The sequence below is a fragment of the Protopterus annectens genome, chromosome 5.part1 (assembly GCF_019279795.1).
Source record: "Protopterus annectens isolate FY-2018-M chromosome 5.part1, PAN1.0, whole genome shotgun sequence".
NCBI classification, from domain to species: Eukaryota; Metazoa; Chordata; order Ceratodontiformes; family Protopteridae; genus Protopterus; species Protopterus annectens.
In genome coordinates, this window is record NC_056736.1 from 491,995,001 (window position 1) to 492,017,500 (window position 22,500).

General features: G+C 37.2%; 1 protein-coding gene across 1 annotated transcript in view; it reads left to right on the forward strand.

Moving 5' to 3' along the window:
• The window catches only part of LOC122803222 (limbic system associated membrane protein), a 1,483,743-nt gene that overhangs the window by 1,117,590 nt on the left and 343,653 nt on the right, over window positions 1-22,500 (forward strand). The window contains exon 5 of the mRNA XM_044072825.1: window positions 12,423-12,543. Within this exon, the coding sequence (XP_043928760.1) occupies window positions 12,423-12,543 (121 nt within the window). The remainder of the gene's footprint in view (window positions 1-12,422; window positions 12,544-22,500) is intronic.

Genomic DNA, 22,500 nt, shown 5'->3' on the forward strand with positions numbered 1-22,500 from the left:
CAAGGAGCCAAATCCAAGATATCATCCGTATCACTCGAAATAAAATGCAATGAAAGTTATACGCAAAAAATCACAGGTGGTAGAAATTATTCAAAACGTTTTATTCCATTAAAATCCAAGTAGTTAGTAGGTAAGCGCTTTCGCCAAGGGCTTCAACAGACCTAATAACGATTCAATGAACAAACACATTTAAATAGTATCAGGGGCGGGAAAATGCATAGGAAAATTAAAGTGATAGTGCTGAATACAAGTATATAGAGAAATTATCTTGTATTGTAGATCTAGCTCAATACTATAACTCCAACAATCAGAGAAGATAATAAGAACAACTATGAATAAAAGTAATTAAATGCTAATACAAACATATGAATGTATAGACATAATTAATTACATAAATATTTTAAAAATTCTGAATAGAAAAATAAAATTAATGCAGATATAAAAGCAGGTACAAGATATATAAAGAATTTTCATACAAAGTAAATTATTATTTACATAACCTACGAGATCTCAAAAATGGTTTAATTGAAACCATTGAATTAAGGCCAGGGAATGTATCTGATCTAAGCCTCATAATCCATATGGCTTCTTGTGTCTCAGTGTATGTTCTAATGTCACCTCCTCTAGGTCCTATAGTGACCTGTTCTATTATATGAAAATTAAAAGTGTGCATCTCACCCCCTGCAATCACATGTTTAGCTAGAGCACTAGTCTTGTTGCATGTCCTGATATTATATAAATGTTCGCGAACTCTATCTTTCAGCATTCTGTTTGTTTTTCCTATATAGAATGCTTGACATCCCTCACAGGTAGCCAAATAGACTACATGGGAAGAAAGGCAAGTGCCATTTACTCTGAACTCATAGGTTCTGTTGGTCTCTGGATGTACAAAAGTGTGCTCTATATTTATATGGCTACAATAATTGCAGTTGTCACATCTAAATGTACCATATCTAGAAATAGGGGATCTCTTCAAATTCTTTTTGTTTTTATAAGTAAATTGTGGAGTTTCTCCAACTATGTCTTTTAATGAAGTATCAACTGTTAGGACATGCCAATGTGTCCTAACAATATCTTTGATCATACCCGCATCAGTGGTATAAAATATAGGATATACTATCCCTCTGTTCGTCTTTTCTACTATAGGAACCTGTACTCTACGCTCTACTGCTGTACCATTATTCACTTGTGAATTTCCAAAATATGGAGCTGCACGCTCTTCCCTGAGTGTGGATATATCTTCGGTGCCTTTTGAAATATCACTACTAAAATAACCACGCCTTAAGAACCTCTCACGTAGGTCATCAATTCCTTCATGGAAACCTAGATCAGTTGGATTGTACCTAGAAATACGTATAGATTGTCCTTTGACAATATTACTATACACATACCCTGGGTGCATACTGGACCTATGTAGCAAAACATTTTTATGGTAAGCCTTCCTAAAAACACCAGTGTTGACAAGGCCATTTGGTAATCTCTCAACATAAATATCTAAAAAAGGGATTTTAACTAAGGAGAATTCATAAGTAAATCTCAAATAGGTAGTAAATGAGTTCAATTTACAAATGAAAGACTCTAATTCAGGGGATGTACCTGTCCATAAAAGGAACAGGTCATCCACAAATCTTCTATAGAATGGAATAAACCTTATAAATTCTTGCATTGGAAACAAGAACAGCTATTGGCACAAGATGTGCCCAGAACTTCCCATCAAAGTAGAATATATTTGCCTCCAAAACTAATTTTAGAAATAACACCAATAAATCTATTTGGCCGTCATACATTTGTGTTTCCCTTCTCACATAACTCTCAAGCATACGAATTCCCTCAACATTAGGAATGACTGTAAAAAGTGACTGAATGTCAAGTGTTACAAAATAGTATTCAGTCAAAGATGTATCATTTTTAAAAAAAGTCATTCAAATCTAATAAAAATTCTTTAGTATCACGTAGAATGAATTTGTCTAAATCTACAAGTGGTCTAAGTTCTTTCTCTATATAAATGGATAGTGGTTCTGTAGTCCACCCTCTCCCTGCTACTATCGGTCTTAGCGGAGGGTCTTCTCTTACTTTATGGATCTTCGGGAGTCCCTGGATTACAGGGATAAGTGGGTGATCTACATTCAAAAACTGAAACAACTCTGTATCTATTGCACCATTCTGGTGTAGGTTCCCTAAAACACTTCGTATATTAAGAATAATAGAATCAATTTCACTTCTCTCTATACATCTATAAAAAATATTATCAGACAACATGTTATTCATTTTATTGACATAACATTCCATATCCATAAGTACTAACCCGCCCCCCTTGTCTGCTGGCCGAATTGCTATAGTGGGATCACATACAAGGCAATTGAGTGCCTTACGTTGCTGAAACGATAAATTAGATCTATTCCTTGTTCTTCTCTTATTCATATTTGATCTAAATAAATCATCCTCCACTAACCTGCTGAAGGCAGCTAACAAAGGATGCAATGGAGGTAGAAAAGTACTGGGTTTCCTGAGGTTTCCAGTATTCGTTGTACTACTATTGTTAAAAAAGACTTTCAATGAAAGATTCCTGACAAATAATTTAAAATCACGAAGGGTCTCTTCATAATTACTATGAGTAGTTGGGATAAAAGACAGACTTCTGGTCAGTACTTCCTCTTCAACTGTTGTAAGTGTACGTGATGATAGATTAACTACTATGTGTTCATTCTCCCTTCCCACATTCTCTTGATGTTGTGATTCATAAGCCGTTGTGGGGAAAGTTTCCTCTTCTGTCTGCCCCTGCTGACTGAACGTGTTCTCCCTTCTCTCCTCTCTAACCTGATAGGGAAAGGGTGCGTAGCACTAAAATTCAAACCTCCCTCTAAACCATTATTTATTCCATAATTATTCTGTAGTTCTTTACTAACAGAAAGTACACTTCCAATATTAGTTTTCCTTCTAACTACCATTTCTGATGATATTATGGCAGTAGTATCTACACTGGCAGTGTTAGCCTCATTAGTCCCTGTGTGAAGGTTAACTATATTAGTGCTTGGATTCTGTTCATCAGTTGAGATAGATACATTACTAGTTGTTTCTTTAGCATTCATAACATCACTATGCACAGCATTATTAACTACATCTTGTCTTATTGACGAGTCTGTGTAAATAATATTGTTAGCAGAATCCGTGTTAGAGTGGGCAACCACAGCATCGGAAGTGGCTGTTCTCCCCTGTGGTAAATGTCCTTGTACAACATCTTGGCCCGTCCTCGGCCAAGTGAAAATATTCCCTCTACAGAAATCTAAAATATCTCTTTGTAACTTGGACCTTTTCTGGTCCAACAATCGCTTTTCATATTGGGAAACATTGTCAAGTAATTTACAAAAATGTTCATCTACAAATTGTACTGGAAACATCTCATACAAATCAGCTTGTTGTCTAATTGCACTTGCCTTTAGCGCTTCTTCTAATGGAAGAAAAAAGTCATTAAGTAGCCTCATGTAACTGAGGCTTACCTCAATATTAATTTTCTGCCACTTAAAAAGGAGTTTGGGGTATTGTGTGCCTGTCGTCGGCATTTTCAGCACTCTCAAACCCCTCAGTATAATACGGCGTTGTAGGCAGACTTCAAAGTGCTGCCTTTGAGTTTGCATTCATTTTAGCATTTAATTACTTTTATTCATAGTTGTTCTTATTATCTTCTCTGATTGTTGGAGTTATAGTATTGAGCTAGATCTACAATACAAGATCATTTCTCTATTTACTTGTATTCAGTACTATCACTTTAATTTTCCCATGCATTTTCCCGCCCCTGATACTATTTAAATGTGTTTGTTCATTGCATCATTATTCGGTCTGATGAAGCCCCTGGCGAAAGCACTTACCTACTAACTACTTGGATTTTAATGGAATAAAACGTTTTGAATAATTTCTACCACCTGTGATTTTTTGCGTATAACTTTCATTGCATTTTATTTCGAGTGATACGCATGATATCTTGGATTTGGCTCCTTGGTTTGCTCCCTTTGTTCTTGACTTTATTGATTGTTATTTTTGCTGCTTACAAAGGGGCATTTACTCCGCTTAAGCACTTATTGGACATTATAAAATAGATAACACTTGAAAATAAATTCAAATGTATACATCCTGCATTCACATGCAAACTGCTTCACAACTCCGTACTTGATTTTTATACTTCAAATCAAACTGTTAGATCCTCCACCGAATGTCTCTTCTGTAAAAACAGGACTTTGGCTACAATTTGCGATGGGCATCCTTAAGCTAGATCATTAATGAATCAAAAGCATTGTTTCCAGATTTAACAACAGTACTTTTCTACACATTTTCTTAAAGGAGCTCTGATCTCTGGTAAATCTCTGTCAGGAAACTGCTCCTTTTGTATGAAATTCTGGAGATCATATACATGATACATCTAATAGTTATATACCCTTTTCACACTGAAAAAAGATGGCTCAATGACAGCTCATTTTAAATGCTTCCTTCTTATCCTCACTAGCTCATCCATTACTCCTCTATAATACTTAAATTTATCCTTTCAACAGTTTCTCTTTAAACTGATCCTTAACAATTACAACTTACATATATTTGTAATGTACCTCCTCAGCTCTGTAGACAGCACTTTGCCTCTCAATCTTACAAACATTTTTTCCTGTGAAGCAGTCTTTGCTCTCACATTCCACAGCCATTTGTATTTTCAATTACCTACCTCTTTATTTTTGTAACCTACTCTTTTCATCTCTCTCTTATCCTGTTTTTAATTATAAATCATTATTATTAGTTTGTCTAACTCTTCATATTAAAATTACATACGCTCAGATTTGTACAAACAACCAACTCTATGTTCCTGTGTTAGAAGTTGCACTGGATTTCATTTTATTTGATTTGATTATTTCTTATTTTGATACATGTACAATAGTACATTGACTCAATGTCTCAGGTGCACTCTGAAAATGGGCATTGCCCAGTGAACAAACTTTTACTGAATTTAAACTAAAGTAAAAAACAAAAAGGTGGATACACTCCAAAACCCACCGGAAAGCTTGTAGACTAAAATGAAACACCCAATGTGTTTAAAATGTTCCAGGAGGGTTTTTTACGCAGTCTCGCAGACCTTGATGAACATGTGATTACTTTGTTTCAATATAAGTAGAGGTTCTGATTTTGTGACGCTGTATCCGTTTCTGAGGAAGTTGGTTGTGTTACTGATGAAAAGCCTGTATTTTGTGCTTAAAATAAATATACAAGTTTGGATTTTAAACGCATCGGGTGTTTCATTTTAGTCTACAAGCTTTCCAGTGGGTTTTGGAGCATTGCCCAGTGAAGCTAACCTGCTTAACAGAACAATCCATTCTTGGTCCATTACTCTTTAATATGTTCACCAACTTATGCTATTCTTCCTGCTCACTTTGTGGATGACTCTACAGTCATCACCGTTGCCACCTTCCCCTCTGAACTCTTGTCAGCTACCCAGTCATCTTTAACTTAGTCGAGACATGGCTCTGTAATAGCTCATTCTCAATCCTCAAAAATAAAGCTGTTACTCTTTCTCCCCAAAACAGTCTACCACATCAAATCTTCCTTCTCTATAATGTCCCTAAAGAATACCCCTATTGAAGTTGACTCCTGCACAAAACTCCTTGGTATTACCATCGACGATCAACTCAAATTTGACCTTCACATAAATAATTGTATTAGAAAAACCCATCTGAAACTAGGACTACTATATACGAATAAAAAATTTCTCACCACAGAAGCTAGGATCTATCTCACTCTTGTTTACCTTCTGCCCTGCTTACCATATTGCTCTCAAATACTCACAGATCTTAACTCCTCGCTACTTACCAACCTTGAGTTAACCTATCACAAAATAGCTAGATTCGCAGCTCAGCAGACCTATAAATCCAATCACTGTCTCTCCCTAAAATTCTTAAACTTCCTTGAATTTCCTCACCTGCTTTTCCTCTTACAGCTTTAAATCATACACCCCATTCTATATCAGCCTGCCTTCTGTCCAGCCCTAAGCTCCCCCATCTCCCACTACTCTCCTACAAGACATCTCCGGAGTGCAACCCAAGATTTGTTACAAATCTATAAACCCAAGTCAAACACTGGGTGCAACATATACAGCTACTACCCCTCCTTAGCATAGAACAAACTCCCACTAGAAATCCGAACTCTCAACCATCCTAAACAATTTAAATTGGCTACAAAAGAGTACTATATACAGCAATGGACTTGCCACTGTACTCACCCTCTCTGTATACATCCATCAAACCCAGAAACTTTCTTTTCACCTCTCCGTCAGTCCCTAACTTCTATTCACCTCTACACTTTCTTTAGAACTTCTGTTACTGCACACATCTTTTGATTCTGGCAAAAGTTTATCTATTACATAATCTTCTACCCTAACTTAGCAAACTTCCTACAAATTTCTTGTAACTTCCTATACATGTATACCTTTACATATAATAATGTACTGTTGTTGTTTACATTGCTTTATTTTCTCTGTTGATTTTGACTACTAAGAATTATGTATTGCTGAAGTGTTTCTTAAGTTCCCTTGAAATTGTAAAATTGTTTGTTTATATTGCTTGGAGCTTTTATTCCCGGGCCTCTGCTGAAAAAGGGCTTTAGCCCAGTTAGACACTCCTGGTCAACAAATGTAAAATAAATAAAATAAAATAAATAAATAAGCGAATACATACATTTATGCATATCTAAACTGACATTTGTGTCACCACTTGTCTGATCAGAATTAAAATTGCCTAAAGGCCTTATGCATTAGCAGTTCTTTGGTGATTATGATGTATACTTACCCCTATTTATTCTGGTCCTGACGTATCATTTCTACCAAAATGTCAGAATATTCACAAGAGAAAAAAATGAGGCATAATTCTCTATCTAGTGATCATTCCCATCGACTGTCCAGATTTTAGCTGTATAGTTTTTGTTTGTTCCTCATAAAATCTGTGGTTTTCTGCCAAATTACTTAGGATTGAAGTCACTAAATCAGGACATGCATAATGTGTGTCTGTGTGTGTGTGTGTGTGTGTGTGTGTGTGTGTGTGTGTGTGTGTGTGTGTGTGTGTGTGTGTGTGTGTGTGTTTTAATCTCCGCTTGTTTGTGTGGGAGAGTGACGGGAGGGAGATGCCTGTGCTTACATGAGGCAGAATCTGCCGTTAACTACCATGGGAAGTGCTGACCTGCACTTTGTTGTAGTTTACTGCAATTCATAGACATGCAAATTAGCCAATAATGAGGTCTTTCCTCATTGTGGCTAATTTGTCAAAAGAGTGCATCATTTGAACAGGGTCTTTTTAGTGCTGCTGTTAATGACTCCCTGGGAGATTGTTAATCAAAATCTGTCAGCTAAACTGGAAACACAGAAAGATTTATTTTATATAATTTCGGCGTTATTATTATAGTTTTATTATTTTACATCTGTAAGTCTTTACGTCACTGTCTGCTTTAAGGAAAATGCTGTGTGACATACCAACATTTTTTATTATAGTAAACAATAGGTAGCAAGCTAGGAGTTCAGAAAAATGCTGATCAAAGTTGTTTTCTCAATTATAGTTGTCTGGGAGCGTAGTTCCATGCAGAAATGAACACATGCTGAGTGACACATCATAAAAGATTTATTTTACTAGACTGCAAGATTTGAAAAGTCTTTGCTAATGATACTCTAGCTTGAAATGATGTTGCCCTCCTTCAATTTAAGCGTATACAGTACTCAAATGATATTTATGAGGTTACCTATGACAACTGCTAAGAAAGATGGGTATTAAAACTTTGCTCAGCTGACATTGCACACAGTTTTAGGAAGTTGAAAAGAAAGAACTGTATGTATTTTGTTTTCATCTTGATTTTACAGAACTGATTGCTTTTTAAGTATAATATCATCGGCTAGGAAGATTCTTTTTTTAAGAGTAACAGTTAATTTTTTAAATGTTTATTTAGAATATGTAAGTCAGATTTCAGCAGAAATAAATGTATGTTAGATTACCTTAACTGCAATTCTCAGAATTAAAAGAATTTAAATATGATTAAGAAAATACATAATTACTCATGGATTGCTATATCTTATCACATTCCTTCATCTCTGATGTACAACAATGCTAAAGTTAACATATATATATATATATATATATATATATATATATATATATATATAATTTTTTTCCCATTTTTATTCTACATGGGGTCGGGATATCATGTTAACTTTTGCCAAATCTCTCGATTCAGTGCCAGACTCTTGCCTTCTTCGACATTCATGCCTGACTGTCGCAAATCTTCTTTTACACAATCCATCCACCTCTTTGCTGGACATCCTCTCTTCCTCTTACCTTCTTCCTGTCTGTCTCAAATCTTCCTTACCAGATTGTCTTCTGCTTTTCTGCATGTGTCCAAACCACCATAATCTGTTTTCTTTAATCTTTTCTGCAATTGAGGCTGCTTTGGCTTCTGCTCTTATGTCCTCATTTCTTCGTCTGTCCCACAATGTGCATTCTACCACCCTTATCAGACACTTCATTTCAGTCACCTCTAGCTCCTTCAACTGTTCTGCCTTTACTGCCCAGGTTTCTGTACAATACAGTAGTACTGGTTGCACCACTGTCTTTACACCTTACTTTTCAGCTTCTTTGGCATTCTTCTGTCATAAACTACACCTGACATACTATACCAGTTGGCTGCAGCCCCTCTGATTCTAGCTTTGACCTCTTCATTCAGACTTCCCTAATCCTCAACTACCCCTCCCAGATACTTGAAGCTGTTTACCTGTTCTACTATCTTCCCTTCCATCTCTATTCTCAGCTTCTTCTAATTTCCAAAATTTGCTGCCATTACCACCATCTTATCTGTGCTTAGTTTCATCCCATGTGCCATCAGTTTTGCATTCCATTCTCCCATCCTCTGCTGAAGTTCTGGCTTAGAGTCTACCTGTAATGCCATATTGTTTTACATACAGGAACTTTGTTGATCTGTCCCTTCCAACCTGTTTGCTAATGTAGTGCATCACCATTATGAACAGCAGTGGGTTCAGAGATGAACCCTGGTGTACACCCACTCCCACTGGAAACCCCTCTGTGAGACCAAACACTGTTCATACTTGAGTCATTGGATCCTTGTATAATACACTAACTGGCAATTTATCTGGGACTTCAAACCACAGCAGTACTGCCCAGATCAGCTTTCTTGGGGCCTTGTCATATGCTTTCTCCAGGTTTAGGAATGCCCAGTTGGACTCTCTCCTCATCTCTAGCTTCTTCTCAACTATCTGTCTCACTGCAAACATCAGGTCAGTTGTGCTGCATCCTGATCTGAATCTGAACTGTTCATCTCCCATTTACATTCTGCTTCTCTGCGTATCCGTTTATCAATCACCATCTCCAGAACCTTCATGCAATGTGATAGGAGTTTGATGCCTCTGTACTACCCACAGTTGTGGATGTCCCCTTTGTTCTTTTACACTGGCACAAGTATGCTTATTCTTCCGTTATCTGGGATACACCTTTCTCTCGATACTGCTATTACTACCCTCAGTATCTCAAACAGCATCTTTATCATATCTGCTGTGATCTCATCTGAGACTGCTGCTTTCCCTGACTACATTTTCCTTAGTGCTGTTCTTACTTCTTCTAGGGTGGGCTCCTGCTGAAAATTCTTCTTCCATCTGCCTTTGATGTTCTGTGGACTGGTGACCAGGTTGTTGCTGGCATCCCTTATGAATGATGTCTGACTATCTTCTTTATTTTTCTGTCTTTGCCTTGCAACCTGATATAGTTTCTTTGTGCCACTTACTGAGTCACTTTCCAGAAGTTGGTAGAGTGTCTCCAATGCCCTAGTCTTTGCTAATGCAACTTCTTTCTTAACTTCTTTGTTAGCCAACCAGTAGTCCTTCCTGGCCTGGTCAGTCTTTTCTGTCTCCCACGTCTTCCTGCACTCCTTCTTTCCTTTGAGGACTTCCTGGACTTCTGCATTCCACCATCAGCTTTCCTTATGTTCCTTACCTCCATACCTGGCTCAGGCACATGTCTTTCCTGTAGTCCAAACACATACTGTTTTAGGTACTGCCATTCTTGTTCAGCTCCACCCATTTCCTCCTCTTCTTGTGGTACAAGGGCCCTGAGTAATTCCTTGAACTGTTGGTCGTCAGCTTACAGGTCTTCAGCCTGGTCTCTGTTGACCTTAGAGCCTTCTTTGACCATTGCTGCTTGCAGCAGATTGTAGTTACTAGTGGTTTATGCTGTGGGCCAACTGTTTCACTGGAGATGACTTTACAATCATGGATTCTACCTCAGTGCCTTTTCCTGACAGAAGTCTACAATGGCTTCTACTTCTTTATTCCTGTTGCCCTACCCATGTGGACCCAGGCAGTCCTCATATCCTGTTCTGTCTGTCCCGATATGTGCATTCAAGTCACCCATGGTGTTTTAAGTCACCCATTATCAACACCAATTCACGCTGTCCTGCTTTATCTAGTAGGTCCTACAACTGCCATCTGAATGCACTGTTTTCCTAACTATCACAACCCTGCTGTGGAACATATGAATAATGCCCTATCATTACACTGGAGTCTGATTTCCATGAGTCTGTCATTATGACTAGTAGATTCTGGATCCTCAGCCAAGTGGCTTTGGTGCACTGCCCTTCCATTTCCAAGCTGTGTCCTGTCAGTGAACCTACATTTAGCCAAGTCTCAGTTCATGTTTGTCAGGTTTGTTGGTTTTATGTCCAGCTTTCACTCAACAGAGCTATGCCAGGTGACCTAGTCTGGGCAACTAGATACCAGCCAGCCAGTAACTTATTGACCCAGGGCTGGGCAGGCACACACTGGCCAATAGGGGGACATATACCCCTCCCACCATTTGCAAGGGTCTCTGTAGGTCAGGTCCTCAACCCATTTATTACCAGTAAATACCCATGTCCATTCTGATGACATTAGTCAACACGACCGAATCAGCTAGAGCCATATTTTACACCACTGAATGGCTAGCCCTGCCACGGCATGCAGTCTTTGATCCATGTTCTCCTATCTTAAGGATACTGTGTGCCACAGTTGATGCCCAAAGCAGTTGGTCTGTACAACTCTTCCCCCTATGGGGCACCATGTAGAATCTGCTGCTACCACAGCTCCATTCGTTGGTGAGTTTGAGATGAACGCACTCAGCATGTTTTCTCGACATGGGGGAAACCCCACAGAGACACAGTGAAAAAGTTCAAATTCCAAATAGGCATTGGTCAAAGGTTAGGATTGTACTTTGTGCCTTGTGCATGGGAGGCGAAGACCTTAACCATTATGCCTACTGGTCTCTCTCTGTGTATGTATGTATATATATATATATATATATATATATATATATATATTTTTTTTTTTAGTACTGGAGTGTGAAAGAGGAAAGAGCAACACTTAACAAATGTAATGTAATAGTGACCTCTTACTTGTGTTAGATCACAAATTATTTTTTTGTATTTTTGGGACTTTCATTATTGAGCCTTTCGAGTCTTTAGCTTCCAATAGCATCCAAACTGTAGGTCATTGAAATGAAATTCCTTTGCCAAATGTCCTGTTGCATTCAGAGAAACAAGCTGGCCTTTTTTTTATCAGTTAATAGTCATTAGAAAACAAATTTCTCTCTTTGTAGTTAATTCGTGTTGTCATACATTCAGATAACAGCTGATTGAAATTGCCAGCAGGTAAAGTATGGGCAACAACAGACATCTTTAGCATATACCTAGTGATGCCCAAAGGCCTTGACAGACACCTTTTACTCATCAAAGGACAGATAGGTCATGGCCATACCTCTCAACTGTACAGATTGTCACAGAATGGCCAGATTTTTGGCTTATATTTTTGGACTGTTCCTCATAAAATATGTGGTTTTCTGGCACATTGCAGGGATGATCTGTGAAATGAAGTCACTAAATAATGATATACATTTCAGTTTCAGATTTCAAATCCTTCAGAAAATGTATGTTAAAACAAACCCTGTTACTCTAGCAACTTTCTAAGTTTACAAGAGGAATATTTAAATATGTCAAATATGTCCCTATTTTGGGCCTTTGTCCTCTGATTTTGTTGGGCTTTGTCCAGATTTCTTGCACTAAGATGTTGAGAGGTATGGTGATGATATAAAAGCCGAATGTCACTTTGATAGTGTAAACTTTCTTTGATGGTGAAAAGTCACGGAATTACATGGATCATGTTCCTTCAACACTGGATTCCCTAGGAGAATTCAGCAAGGCAACATTAGCACTGACAGATGAACCGCTGTTAAACATGTTTGTAGTTGTCCATTGAACGTGAGCTTCAAATTCCTGGGAACCTACAAGAAACTCAATAAAAACATAGACTAATTTATAAAAGTGTGTATTCTTTACATTTCTCATGGCTAAGTTCTTGCTTTTTTTTCTGACAGATCCCCCACAAATTACAGAAATGAAGAGTGCAGAGGCACCTGTTGGACGCAGCGCACATCTGCGATGTGAAGTGTCATCCATGCCTATTGCAGACTTTGAGTGGTACAAGGATGATGCCAGGTGGGATGTTAACTGTAGCAGTTTGAACTGTTTTATGCTGTAAAGAAAAAAAAAATGCACAAAGGGCAAGAGCTACCAGAACATGATCATGTAGAACATTATAAGTAACTGACTTATGCATCACAATTTGATTCTGTTGCCTCATTCATTTAGTAACATTTTTTATTTATTTATTTATTTTTATTTAACATTTGTTGACCGGGAATGTCTGACTAGGTTTCATGTATATGTTATTTGAGTAAACAGACCTACACCCATTTTTCTTGACTGTGCCATCGTGCTATGGTACATCACAAGATTTGTTAATTTTTGCTTAGTGTGTTTACAGATAAATTGTGTAAATAAATGTACATAAATGTACACATGCACATATAATATACACACACGCCTACATAAACAAACCCCACATTTACTATGTAGGTGTGTGTGTGTTTGTGTGTGTGTATGTGCTTTTATGTGTACCCTCCCACGTTTATTATATATTTATATATATGGGTGTACTTCACAATATAATAATACCTAAACATTGAACTGTAAAAAATGATCTAACTATATCAAACATCAAAACACGGAAAAAAATATGATAAAAAATAGCAACTAATGTTTCTTGCAGGGGGCGAAGTAAACAGAGTTCAATATGCAATTTAAGGCCTTGTTGTTATTTGTATAGTTTCTCTTTGATGTTTAAAAATAAACTTTCATCTTTTTAAGTTGAATCTGTGATCATACTCTTGATTGACTCCTTATGTTTTTCTGTGAGATCTTTCTGGATAATCTAACTAACTAGCCCTTAACTAATGATTTTGTTGCATGGGATGCCAGCTACTAAAACTAAACTAAACTCATGAGTATGTTTGAACATTGTGGAAACTCTATTAACTTTATCAGCCCATTGTTGAATGAGGTTAAAATTGAAAGAGAAAGTGGGTTATTTTAACTCCTGTTGGGGAGGAGTAAACAAATCTGCAAAAAGGGCACCAATGCAGATATAATCAAAATATACAATAAAGCATTTCTTCTTATTCATAATTTGGATTTCAGTGATATTAGAGTTGTTGTGAATAAGAATAGAACTGGCCCAATTTTTTAGATAATTAAGAGTATATGGAAGTGCCAGGCGCATGACCAAATTTTGTGTAGAAGAAGGATATCTGCCTTAACGTATTGCGTGAAATGACTGGCCGAACATTAGAAGTTGGAAATATGAAAAAATGTGGACACTGCAAACAATGCAATTCCATCTCAGGAGGCTTCTCTTTTTATATTAAAGATAAAGGTAAACTGAAATTACAGCAAAAATATTATTGTTTTAGTAAAGGTGGGATTTTCATGGCTCAGTGCCAATGATGTCCAAGCTTTTATATAAGAAAAACTATGCAGCCTTTAAAAGCTAGGATTTATAGGCACTTGTACAATATTATGAAAAAAAGATGAACACACTGCACTTTTTAAGTACCTTATTACACATCATAGCCATAGTTTCAAGTGTTATGCTACATTAAAAAGGCTGCATAATGTATACTTTATGAAATTATACAGTGCTTTTAACTCGGTACTTATTTTTATTCTGCTTTTTTTTGTTGTTTGAGCAGTCCCTGCTATGTCTGCTTTTGACTCACAGCAGCAGTTGTTTTTGGACACACATCTAGTGTGAATTCTTCTGGTTCTACGAGAAACCTTACTCTGCTTATTCAACAATTAGCACAAGCTTTTTCTCAGTTCATTGGGGGAAACAGTAATGCTGCCAGTTTGCCTGTAGATCCTGGTCTAACAAGATTTCTGGCTTCACAACGGTCAGCACAAGGTAATAATTCAGCTTTAGTTAATATGCATTCTGTTTCCCAATGTGACATTATTCTAACTGGGAATGTTTTTAAATAGCTGGATAAGGTTGACTTTTCCACTGAAAAGGAATACATTTGGTCACATGAGGGTGATTTCTTACCCTCACAATAGCAAATTCAAGTATTTGATAAATCTTTGTATAAATACAAGTCATTACAGCTGGACAATTATTTCCTGGGGGAAAGTATTAAGCAGCAGCATGTCCTTAAGGGACTATGACTATGGAAATGCCTCCAAGGTATGGGCGAAAATTCCCCTTTTCACATGGAACTTTTGGATCTGTTTGACAAGACTGGCTTTCAACTAACCTGCCTTGTCATTAAGGAGAATGAGATACGGATGTTCCATTATAAAGAAAACATTTCTAAATTGGTGGATTCTATTACAGCAGACCTTGATTTTTCCAAAACATAAATCTAATTTTAATACACGTATGAGTAACAAACGGCATACATAGGCTGCTGTTCAGTCTCAGTAACTACAATTTTCACATTGAATAATATGCAGGAAGCAAGTACCCGGGGTAAGCGTTGCTACATGCACGTGATAGCAAAGCTTGCTGGAGTGGTCTGAATAAATATCCACCGAAGTTTGAAGTTAAAACCAATAGGACTGCCTATATGACTTCGTGGTATACCTCAACATTAAAAGATCCCTCTGTGATTGATGTTTAGACTTTGAACTGTCCCATTTCCCAAGGACAGCATTACTTGAATCCTGGCTGCCTGCAGTTCTCAATAAGTGCTGTTCTCTACCCCTGCTCCATTAGTCGCATTCCCGGCAAAGGAGCCCCTTTAAATAAATCATTACTTGGATCCTGGCTGCCTGCAGTTCTCAATAAGTGCTGCTCTCTACCCCTGCTCCATTAGTCACATTCCCGGCAAAGGAGCCCCTTTAAATGCTCTCTTTTGGGAGTTGATTCTAAACTATTTCTTTTATTATTGTTGTTTTACTTGCAATAACACACTGTGAGGGTGCACACTTGACAGGCAGCTTACTATAGCATTCCCTTCTTCCTCGTGAACTACTTTGTAAAATTCTTTCCCTTTAAACTACTTTTTCTTTCTGCACTTTTTTTTCTTTTTCAGTCTGTATGGCATTTATGTACTTTTAGCTGACGGCCTTGATTAAGGCTCAACTTTAAGCTGCTTCCCTTTTGTCAAATTCTTAGCATTCTTACCTGAACATGAACCTGCTACTCTCATTTCACTGTGAGATGTTAAATGCAGTATGAGAGTAGGTTTTTGCTGATAGTGGTTCTTTCTATGTTGATTGTTTTTTAAAGCTCTGTCATTCTACTTTATTCTACCCTCTCCGTTCGCCCTTGCTGTGCTCGGGCTCACTTTGCTCCCCTACCTTACCCCCATTTTCACCCACCCCCAAATCAATTTCCTTTATAGTTAACCTTCCTAGCTCCACCCTCCACCCCCTCACTTCCTTTGCACATTACCCAGTCCTGCTATTTCCCTATCCCAGAAGCTCCTATAACTTCTCATATTACTGCAATCTTCTCCCTCTACTTACTCCACCCTATATTCCTTACTACTTTACATTCTCATCCTCTCCATACACTCACTAGTCTATCTGGATTTACCCTACCATTTCATTCCACTATGATTCTCTCTTCCTTTTCACCTCCTCTCTCTCTCCTTACATCCTTTATTCTTATACACCTATACACCCTAACCTCTTACCACAATCAGCTTTATTTGCAACCTTGTTTTCCCACTTCTTCACATTACACTTAATTTTCTTTAACTCATTACTCATCTATCATATCTTCCTCTCTCTTTTCTTACTCTGACTTTACTCTCCCTAAAATCAAACATTCACTTATGACCTCTCATCTTGATAGAACCAAAAACACAATTCACTAATTCTCTCCCTTTATTACTCTTCTTTTTCTCACTCTTCAGACTCTACTACTCTCAGAGGACATCCATCCCAACACAGGTCCCACTAGTAGTCCATCCTCTACTTCCTCTTGCCATCAAACTTCCTTGTACTCACATAACCCACACTCCAAAACTCTAACCCTTTACTCCATTAATATTCACGGTATCCTCATCAAAACATCTGACTTTCACTCTTGGATAAACCAATACTCTCCAAACATTGTTACTCTGTCTGAAACTTGGCTAAACCACATAACAATGACAATGAATTCCTTCCTACTGGTTACAGCATTATACATCATGACACAACATATAAAAAAGGTGGAGGTGTAGCCGTTTTATATTCTGATCTCCTGACCCTAACCCTTCTTCCATACCTCATCCCTCTTTTCACCCAGTTGAACTTGTCATTGCTGACTACAAACTTAAACACAAAACCTTAACAATTGTCTCCATCTGTATTCCCCCTGGAAATAATATTCCCTTATTAGAAGAGATTCATCATTGGATGTCTGACAACTTAACAAACGAGACCATAATACTTGGAGAAGTCAGTATTAATTGTTTTACCATCTGCTCTAACTCTCCTGCTTCTAGTCTAAACTTACATGGTTACACTTACCTTGTCTCTACTTCTACTTTTCATCATAAGCCTACTAACACTAGCTCCATCATTGATTGGATTCTGGTGTCTAATCCTCACCTCTATCACTATCCAGAATCCTCCCCGACTTCCTTAGTGACCACAGCCCTGTGTGTATCCAAAGATTTTCAACCCATCAGTCTTGACCGCATAAAGTGATTGTATGCCATAAGCTAACTTTGACCCTCAGATCTTTAACAACTCTCTCCAAGCTATTGCTTGGCCCTTTCTCTATTTCCTACCTTTGGATGATGCTGTATATCAATTTAATTCTATTTTCCTTAGCATTCTTGATTCTCTTGCCCCTCCCAGATTTGTCAGAATTAAATCTCAGTGTTCTCCCTAGCTCTCTGACTTCTCACAGTCTCTTATCCATAAAAGAGACAATGCATGGAAACTTTGGACCAAAACAAAATCTCCTCCTAATTTCCAAATTTATAGGGAGCTTCATAATCTGACTAAGAAACACATTATTATTGATAAGAAGAGCTTCTGTCTCACTCACCTACCATCCTCACCTAAAAACCCTAAAAAATTCTGGAGCTTTGTTAACCAAATTCTCCACCCTGGCAATCCTTCAACTCCCAACCCATGTCCTAATAACACTCCACTTGAAACAGCATCTCTCTTTAACTCATACTTCATTGATACCATTAGTAAGCTTATACAGTCTTCCTACCCATCTAATCGTTCACCTTCTATCACCTCTCAACCATACAACTCCCCCTTCTCATTGCAAATAATTCCTACGAAATATATTAAAAACCTGCTTCTTAAACTTAAACCATGTTCACCTTCTGCTTATAAGCTACCACCTCACTTCCTAAAGATTGCAGCTAACTCCATATCATATCCTCTCTCTATTCTTATTAATCGCTCCTTTACAGAATCAACTGTCCCCACTATTTGGAAAAAGTCCCACATAATACCTATCCACAAGGGGGGAACTTCTGTTGAACTCTCTAATTACCGACCTATAGCAATCCTCTCTCCTCTTTCTAAAATTCTTGAACATTGCTTATTTTATTTTTTTTTTATTTTATTTAACATATGTTAACCAGGAAAGAAATATTAAACCTATCTTATCCAAGAAAATCTGATTACTCCAACCCAACATAGTTTTTGCCCTTTCCAGAGTACAACTACTGCTCTCATCTCTTTTATCAACTCTATCTGTCTAGCTAGAGAAAACAATAGACTTGTGTCCTGCCTCTTTTTAGACCTTTCTAAAGTCTTGACACTGTATCACACTCCATCCTCCTCTCTAAGCTAGCTCAACTCAACTTATCCACTTCTACTATCTCTTGGTTCAACAGCTATCTTACTGACAGAATGCAGTCTGTGAAATGGCTATCTAATCTCTCTCCCTTTCTCCCTATTAATATAGGCATTCCACAAGGATCAGTTCTAGGTCCCCCTTCTTTTTAACATCTTTACCAAGTATTACACCACTCTTGTCCCTTGTCCTCCCTCATTCAGTTTGCTGACGACTACACTATTATCTCTGTTTCAGAGAACCCTACTGATCTACTATCTATCACACACAAATCCTTTAACCTTACTGAATCCTGGCTATTTAACAATCAACTCATTCTTAACCCCACAAAAACAAAACTCCTTCTCTTCCTCCCAACATCCCTCTACCATCTGAAGTCACTTACCATCTCCTCACTGAATAATACTTTCCTTTCCCCTAAAACTCATACTAAGCTCCTTGATGTGACCATAGATGATCAGCTCATGTTTGACTTAGATGTGCATCACTGTATTCAGAAAACTCACCAAAAGCTTGGCTTATTGTATAGAAATAAAAGGTTTCTCAACCTTGACGCTAGAATCTCACTCACCAATGCCTTCCTTCAACCTAACCTATTTTAATGCTCACAAATCCTAACTAATCTACAGTCTTCTCTTATTTCCAAATTAGAATCTACCTATAATAAAGTATCCAGATTCGCTGCCAATCTATATTTCAAATCTCATCATTAACTAGCTCTGAAATCACTTAACTGGTTAGACTTTCCTAACCAACTCTTATTTTCTCAACTTCAATTTATTCATTCCATTCTAAATAAACCCCACAACTGCCCTAGTCTCTCAGCACTTCTCTCTTTTTACACCCCCTCAATCTCTCAGAAGTTCTGATCAACATCTACTTCAAGTTTATAAACCTAATAAATCAATTGGACAGTATCTCTTCAGCTCTTCTCTGGCCTCTCACTGGAACAAGCTTCTTCTACCCTTGAGAAATATCTCCAATGTTCATGAATTTAAGAAAACACTGAAACTGCATCGTAATAGTACCTGGTCTTGTGTCTGTAATCATCCAACTTGAACTGCTCCCCTACTCTAACTCTGCTTCCTTCCTACTGCCTTTCTTTTCCTTCTCTATTATCTTCTCTATCTATCTTCTTACTCCTTACTTATAGTAACATTATACTGTTATTACTGCTGATGATATATTATTATTACTGCTGATATTGTATTCTTAAATTTACAAATATTTGCATTTTACTATATCTCATTGTATACTTACTGTTATTTTTTTTTTTTGTGGAGATTTTCTCTCCGGGCCTCCACTGAAAAAGGGTTTTGCCCAGTTGGACCATCCCGGTTAACAAATGTCAAATAAATAAATAAATAATACTATCATTTTCCAGCAAATTGATGCCAAGTCGACACACATTAAATGTAGAAAAGACAAAAAGTTAATACAGGATGATAATGATTATCGCAATACATCAGTGTATCCTAAGGAGCCTAATAGTCCCATGTCAACAACTATTCTGCACCTAATAGATATGGATTTTATGAACAGCAGGAACTTTCTTATGAAACAGAGTCCCCTTTAGAGCAAAATTTTCCTAGGAGATCAGAGCGGTTTTCAAACAAGTACAGTTGAGCTCCAACAGCACCGACAATCCTGGTTATCAGACGAAAGGCAAAAAAATGGGAAAAACATGTGCGAATCTATTCAAGGGATGGTAAATTTTGACAGTTTTATGAACACTGGTTCTTCTTCTCATACATCAGGTTCTGTGTCTGTTATATCTTATTAAACTTTAATATTTATAATTTCACTGATTTGTACATTGGGCCAGAGTACCATAATTTATTCTTGAAGGGTTTCAGTTTTATACCCTCGGGGCGTGGTAGAAAATAGACTAGTGGTTTTGAAACTTTTATTAAATATCCACATTTTGTTTGGGGATGCATCAACTCCTGATACCTCTGCCAGTAAAAAGAAAAGTTTGGCCAATCCCCTGCTTCATCCAGTGTTAAATGTGTTTCAGAAGTCATGTGAACGAGAGATAAGAGGCTTGTGGGATAACAAGAAAAAGCACAGTTTCTATAATGCACTAAAGGATGGCAAAGTAATCTTCTTTTCTTAAAGTGCACCATCCTATCATCCCCAAAATCTTCAGGATACCAAAAATTCCTTCTAACCTTTTTGATCCACATTTGCGACCTACTGTTGATGCAGGGGACTCTATCACTGAGCCAACTGCCAAGTTTATTGATCAGAAGCTTAAATCATTTTTCATTAAGTTTCACCATATCATTTGGGACTCCTGGGACCTACTGGATAAACTAAGGAGCATTGAGTGTAACAAGGAGTATCTTTTGGCAACTTGTGACATCCAAATACTTTATACGGCTATCCTTCATGAAGAAAAGCTTGAGTGGTTTGAAGAAATAATATCCAGATTTGGTTCCTTATCAGATGCTCACTTGTCCTTGGTTTGGGATTTTATGGAATTGGTGTTAAGTAACAACTTCCTTGCCTTTGATGGTGAATATTACAAGCAGCAATGGGGGGTAGCAATGGGGCCCGCATGTGCCCCTATTTTTTCCAGTGCAGTTTTGCTAAGATGGGGAACTGAGGCAGTTTTCAAGTTGGAACATTTTGTACAGTGTGTTGGTTATTTACATTATCTGAATGACACACCCATTATATGGTCATGTGATGAAGTACAGTTTTCTGAATTTATTGCACAATTGGAGTCAACTTTATTTTTAAAGTTCCCACATAGTGTGAACGCGGATTGCACCAACTTTCTTGATATTCAGATTACCAAGGATATTAATGGAGTATTTATAACCTCAATGTACAGAAAGCCTACTTTCTGCAATACTTTCCTGCATTTCACTAGTTGCCACCCCTTGCATCAAATGAAGGGGGTCAATTTACAGGTTTATCTTGCTTAATCTGTGATGACAATATATGTATCCAATGCCTTGACAAATTAAAATCTATGTTTCTTGACCATGGTTATCCATCTTCATTGCTGGAAGATTTTTACAATCTAGTTCTACAGGAAAGAGGTGACATATAAGCCCCTATTATCAGGAAGGATTTAGACAATTCCAAGTTCAACACTTGTGAGAAAGCTATGAGTTCTGATTTAAACCACAATTTCTGTCATTATTCCAATATGGTTTTGTATTATTCATTAGATGTGAATGACATACAGAAGAGTCTATGCAAAAACTGGTTTATTCTTTAGTGCAATGATGATTTGAAGTTTTACCTTCAAGAATACAATCAGCATTAAGAGCATCTTTGAGAAACCAGTGAAAACATCTCAGAATAATTTCTTTATGACAAATAAATGTGACCATTGCCACCGATGTCCCTTTATCAACACTGATTTATAGGGTGTGCTACTTGAAAAAATATTGAGAATGAATGCACAAGTGAAAATTCAGTGTTATACTGAGAGAGTTGTGCACCTGGTGAGGTGCTGCTCCTGTCCTGTCTTTTACATTGTCAAGACAAAGGATGCACTTAATAAAATAATTTACCAATGCCAGTATGGCATTAATAGCATCAATGGAATGGGCAACAAGAGTGACTTGCTAGACATGCTTCTGTATGTGTTAGGTTTAGTAAATTTAAATTCATGGTGCTTGAAGAGATTGATGCTGCTGTAAATTCAGGAGTCTGGCAGAATCGGATTTTATATTGAGAAATGTTCTGGCAGCTACATTTGGATGCTGCGAATTATCCAAGTCTTAATTAAGCTATTTCCATCTTAAGTAAATTGAAATTGCATGCTGCTAGACTATAATTTATATTTTTTATATCTTTAAATCTTGCTTGCTGTGTCTGCATTTGTTTAGTATGCTCAACATGCTATGTGATATACAGTGTTTTGGCTATGTTCCTTTATATATTTTGGTGGACTTTTTTCACTATGCTTACTTGTGATTGTTTTTGTGGGGGTGTGTCATTGTTTGAAACTCTTTAATGAGTCACATTAGTGAGTCTCTGTTTCTTTAATTCATTTATGGTTCTGAAGATGTCTTTTATAGATGAAAGCGCTTAACCATGGTTTTAATAATAAAGAGTTCCTGAGTCTTAGCTACCTGGTCATTTTTGGTTCTATTTGATTATCTACACGCCAGTTCCAGGGTTTCTGCATGTATTTCTTATTCTAGATATAGATTGATATATAGATAGATATGTATATAAAACAGGAGGATATGACAATTCACAGTGAAACACTGCAGATGTACCTTTCTTTAGTAAATGAATACCGTTCAGAAATTATTCGAGGTATGGTTTTGCCT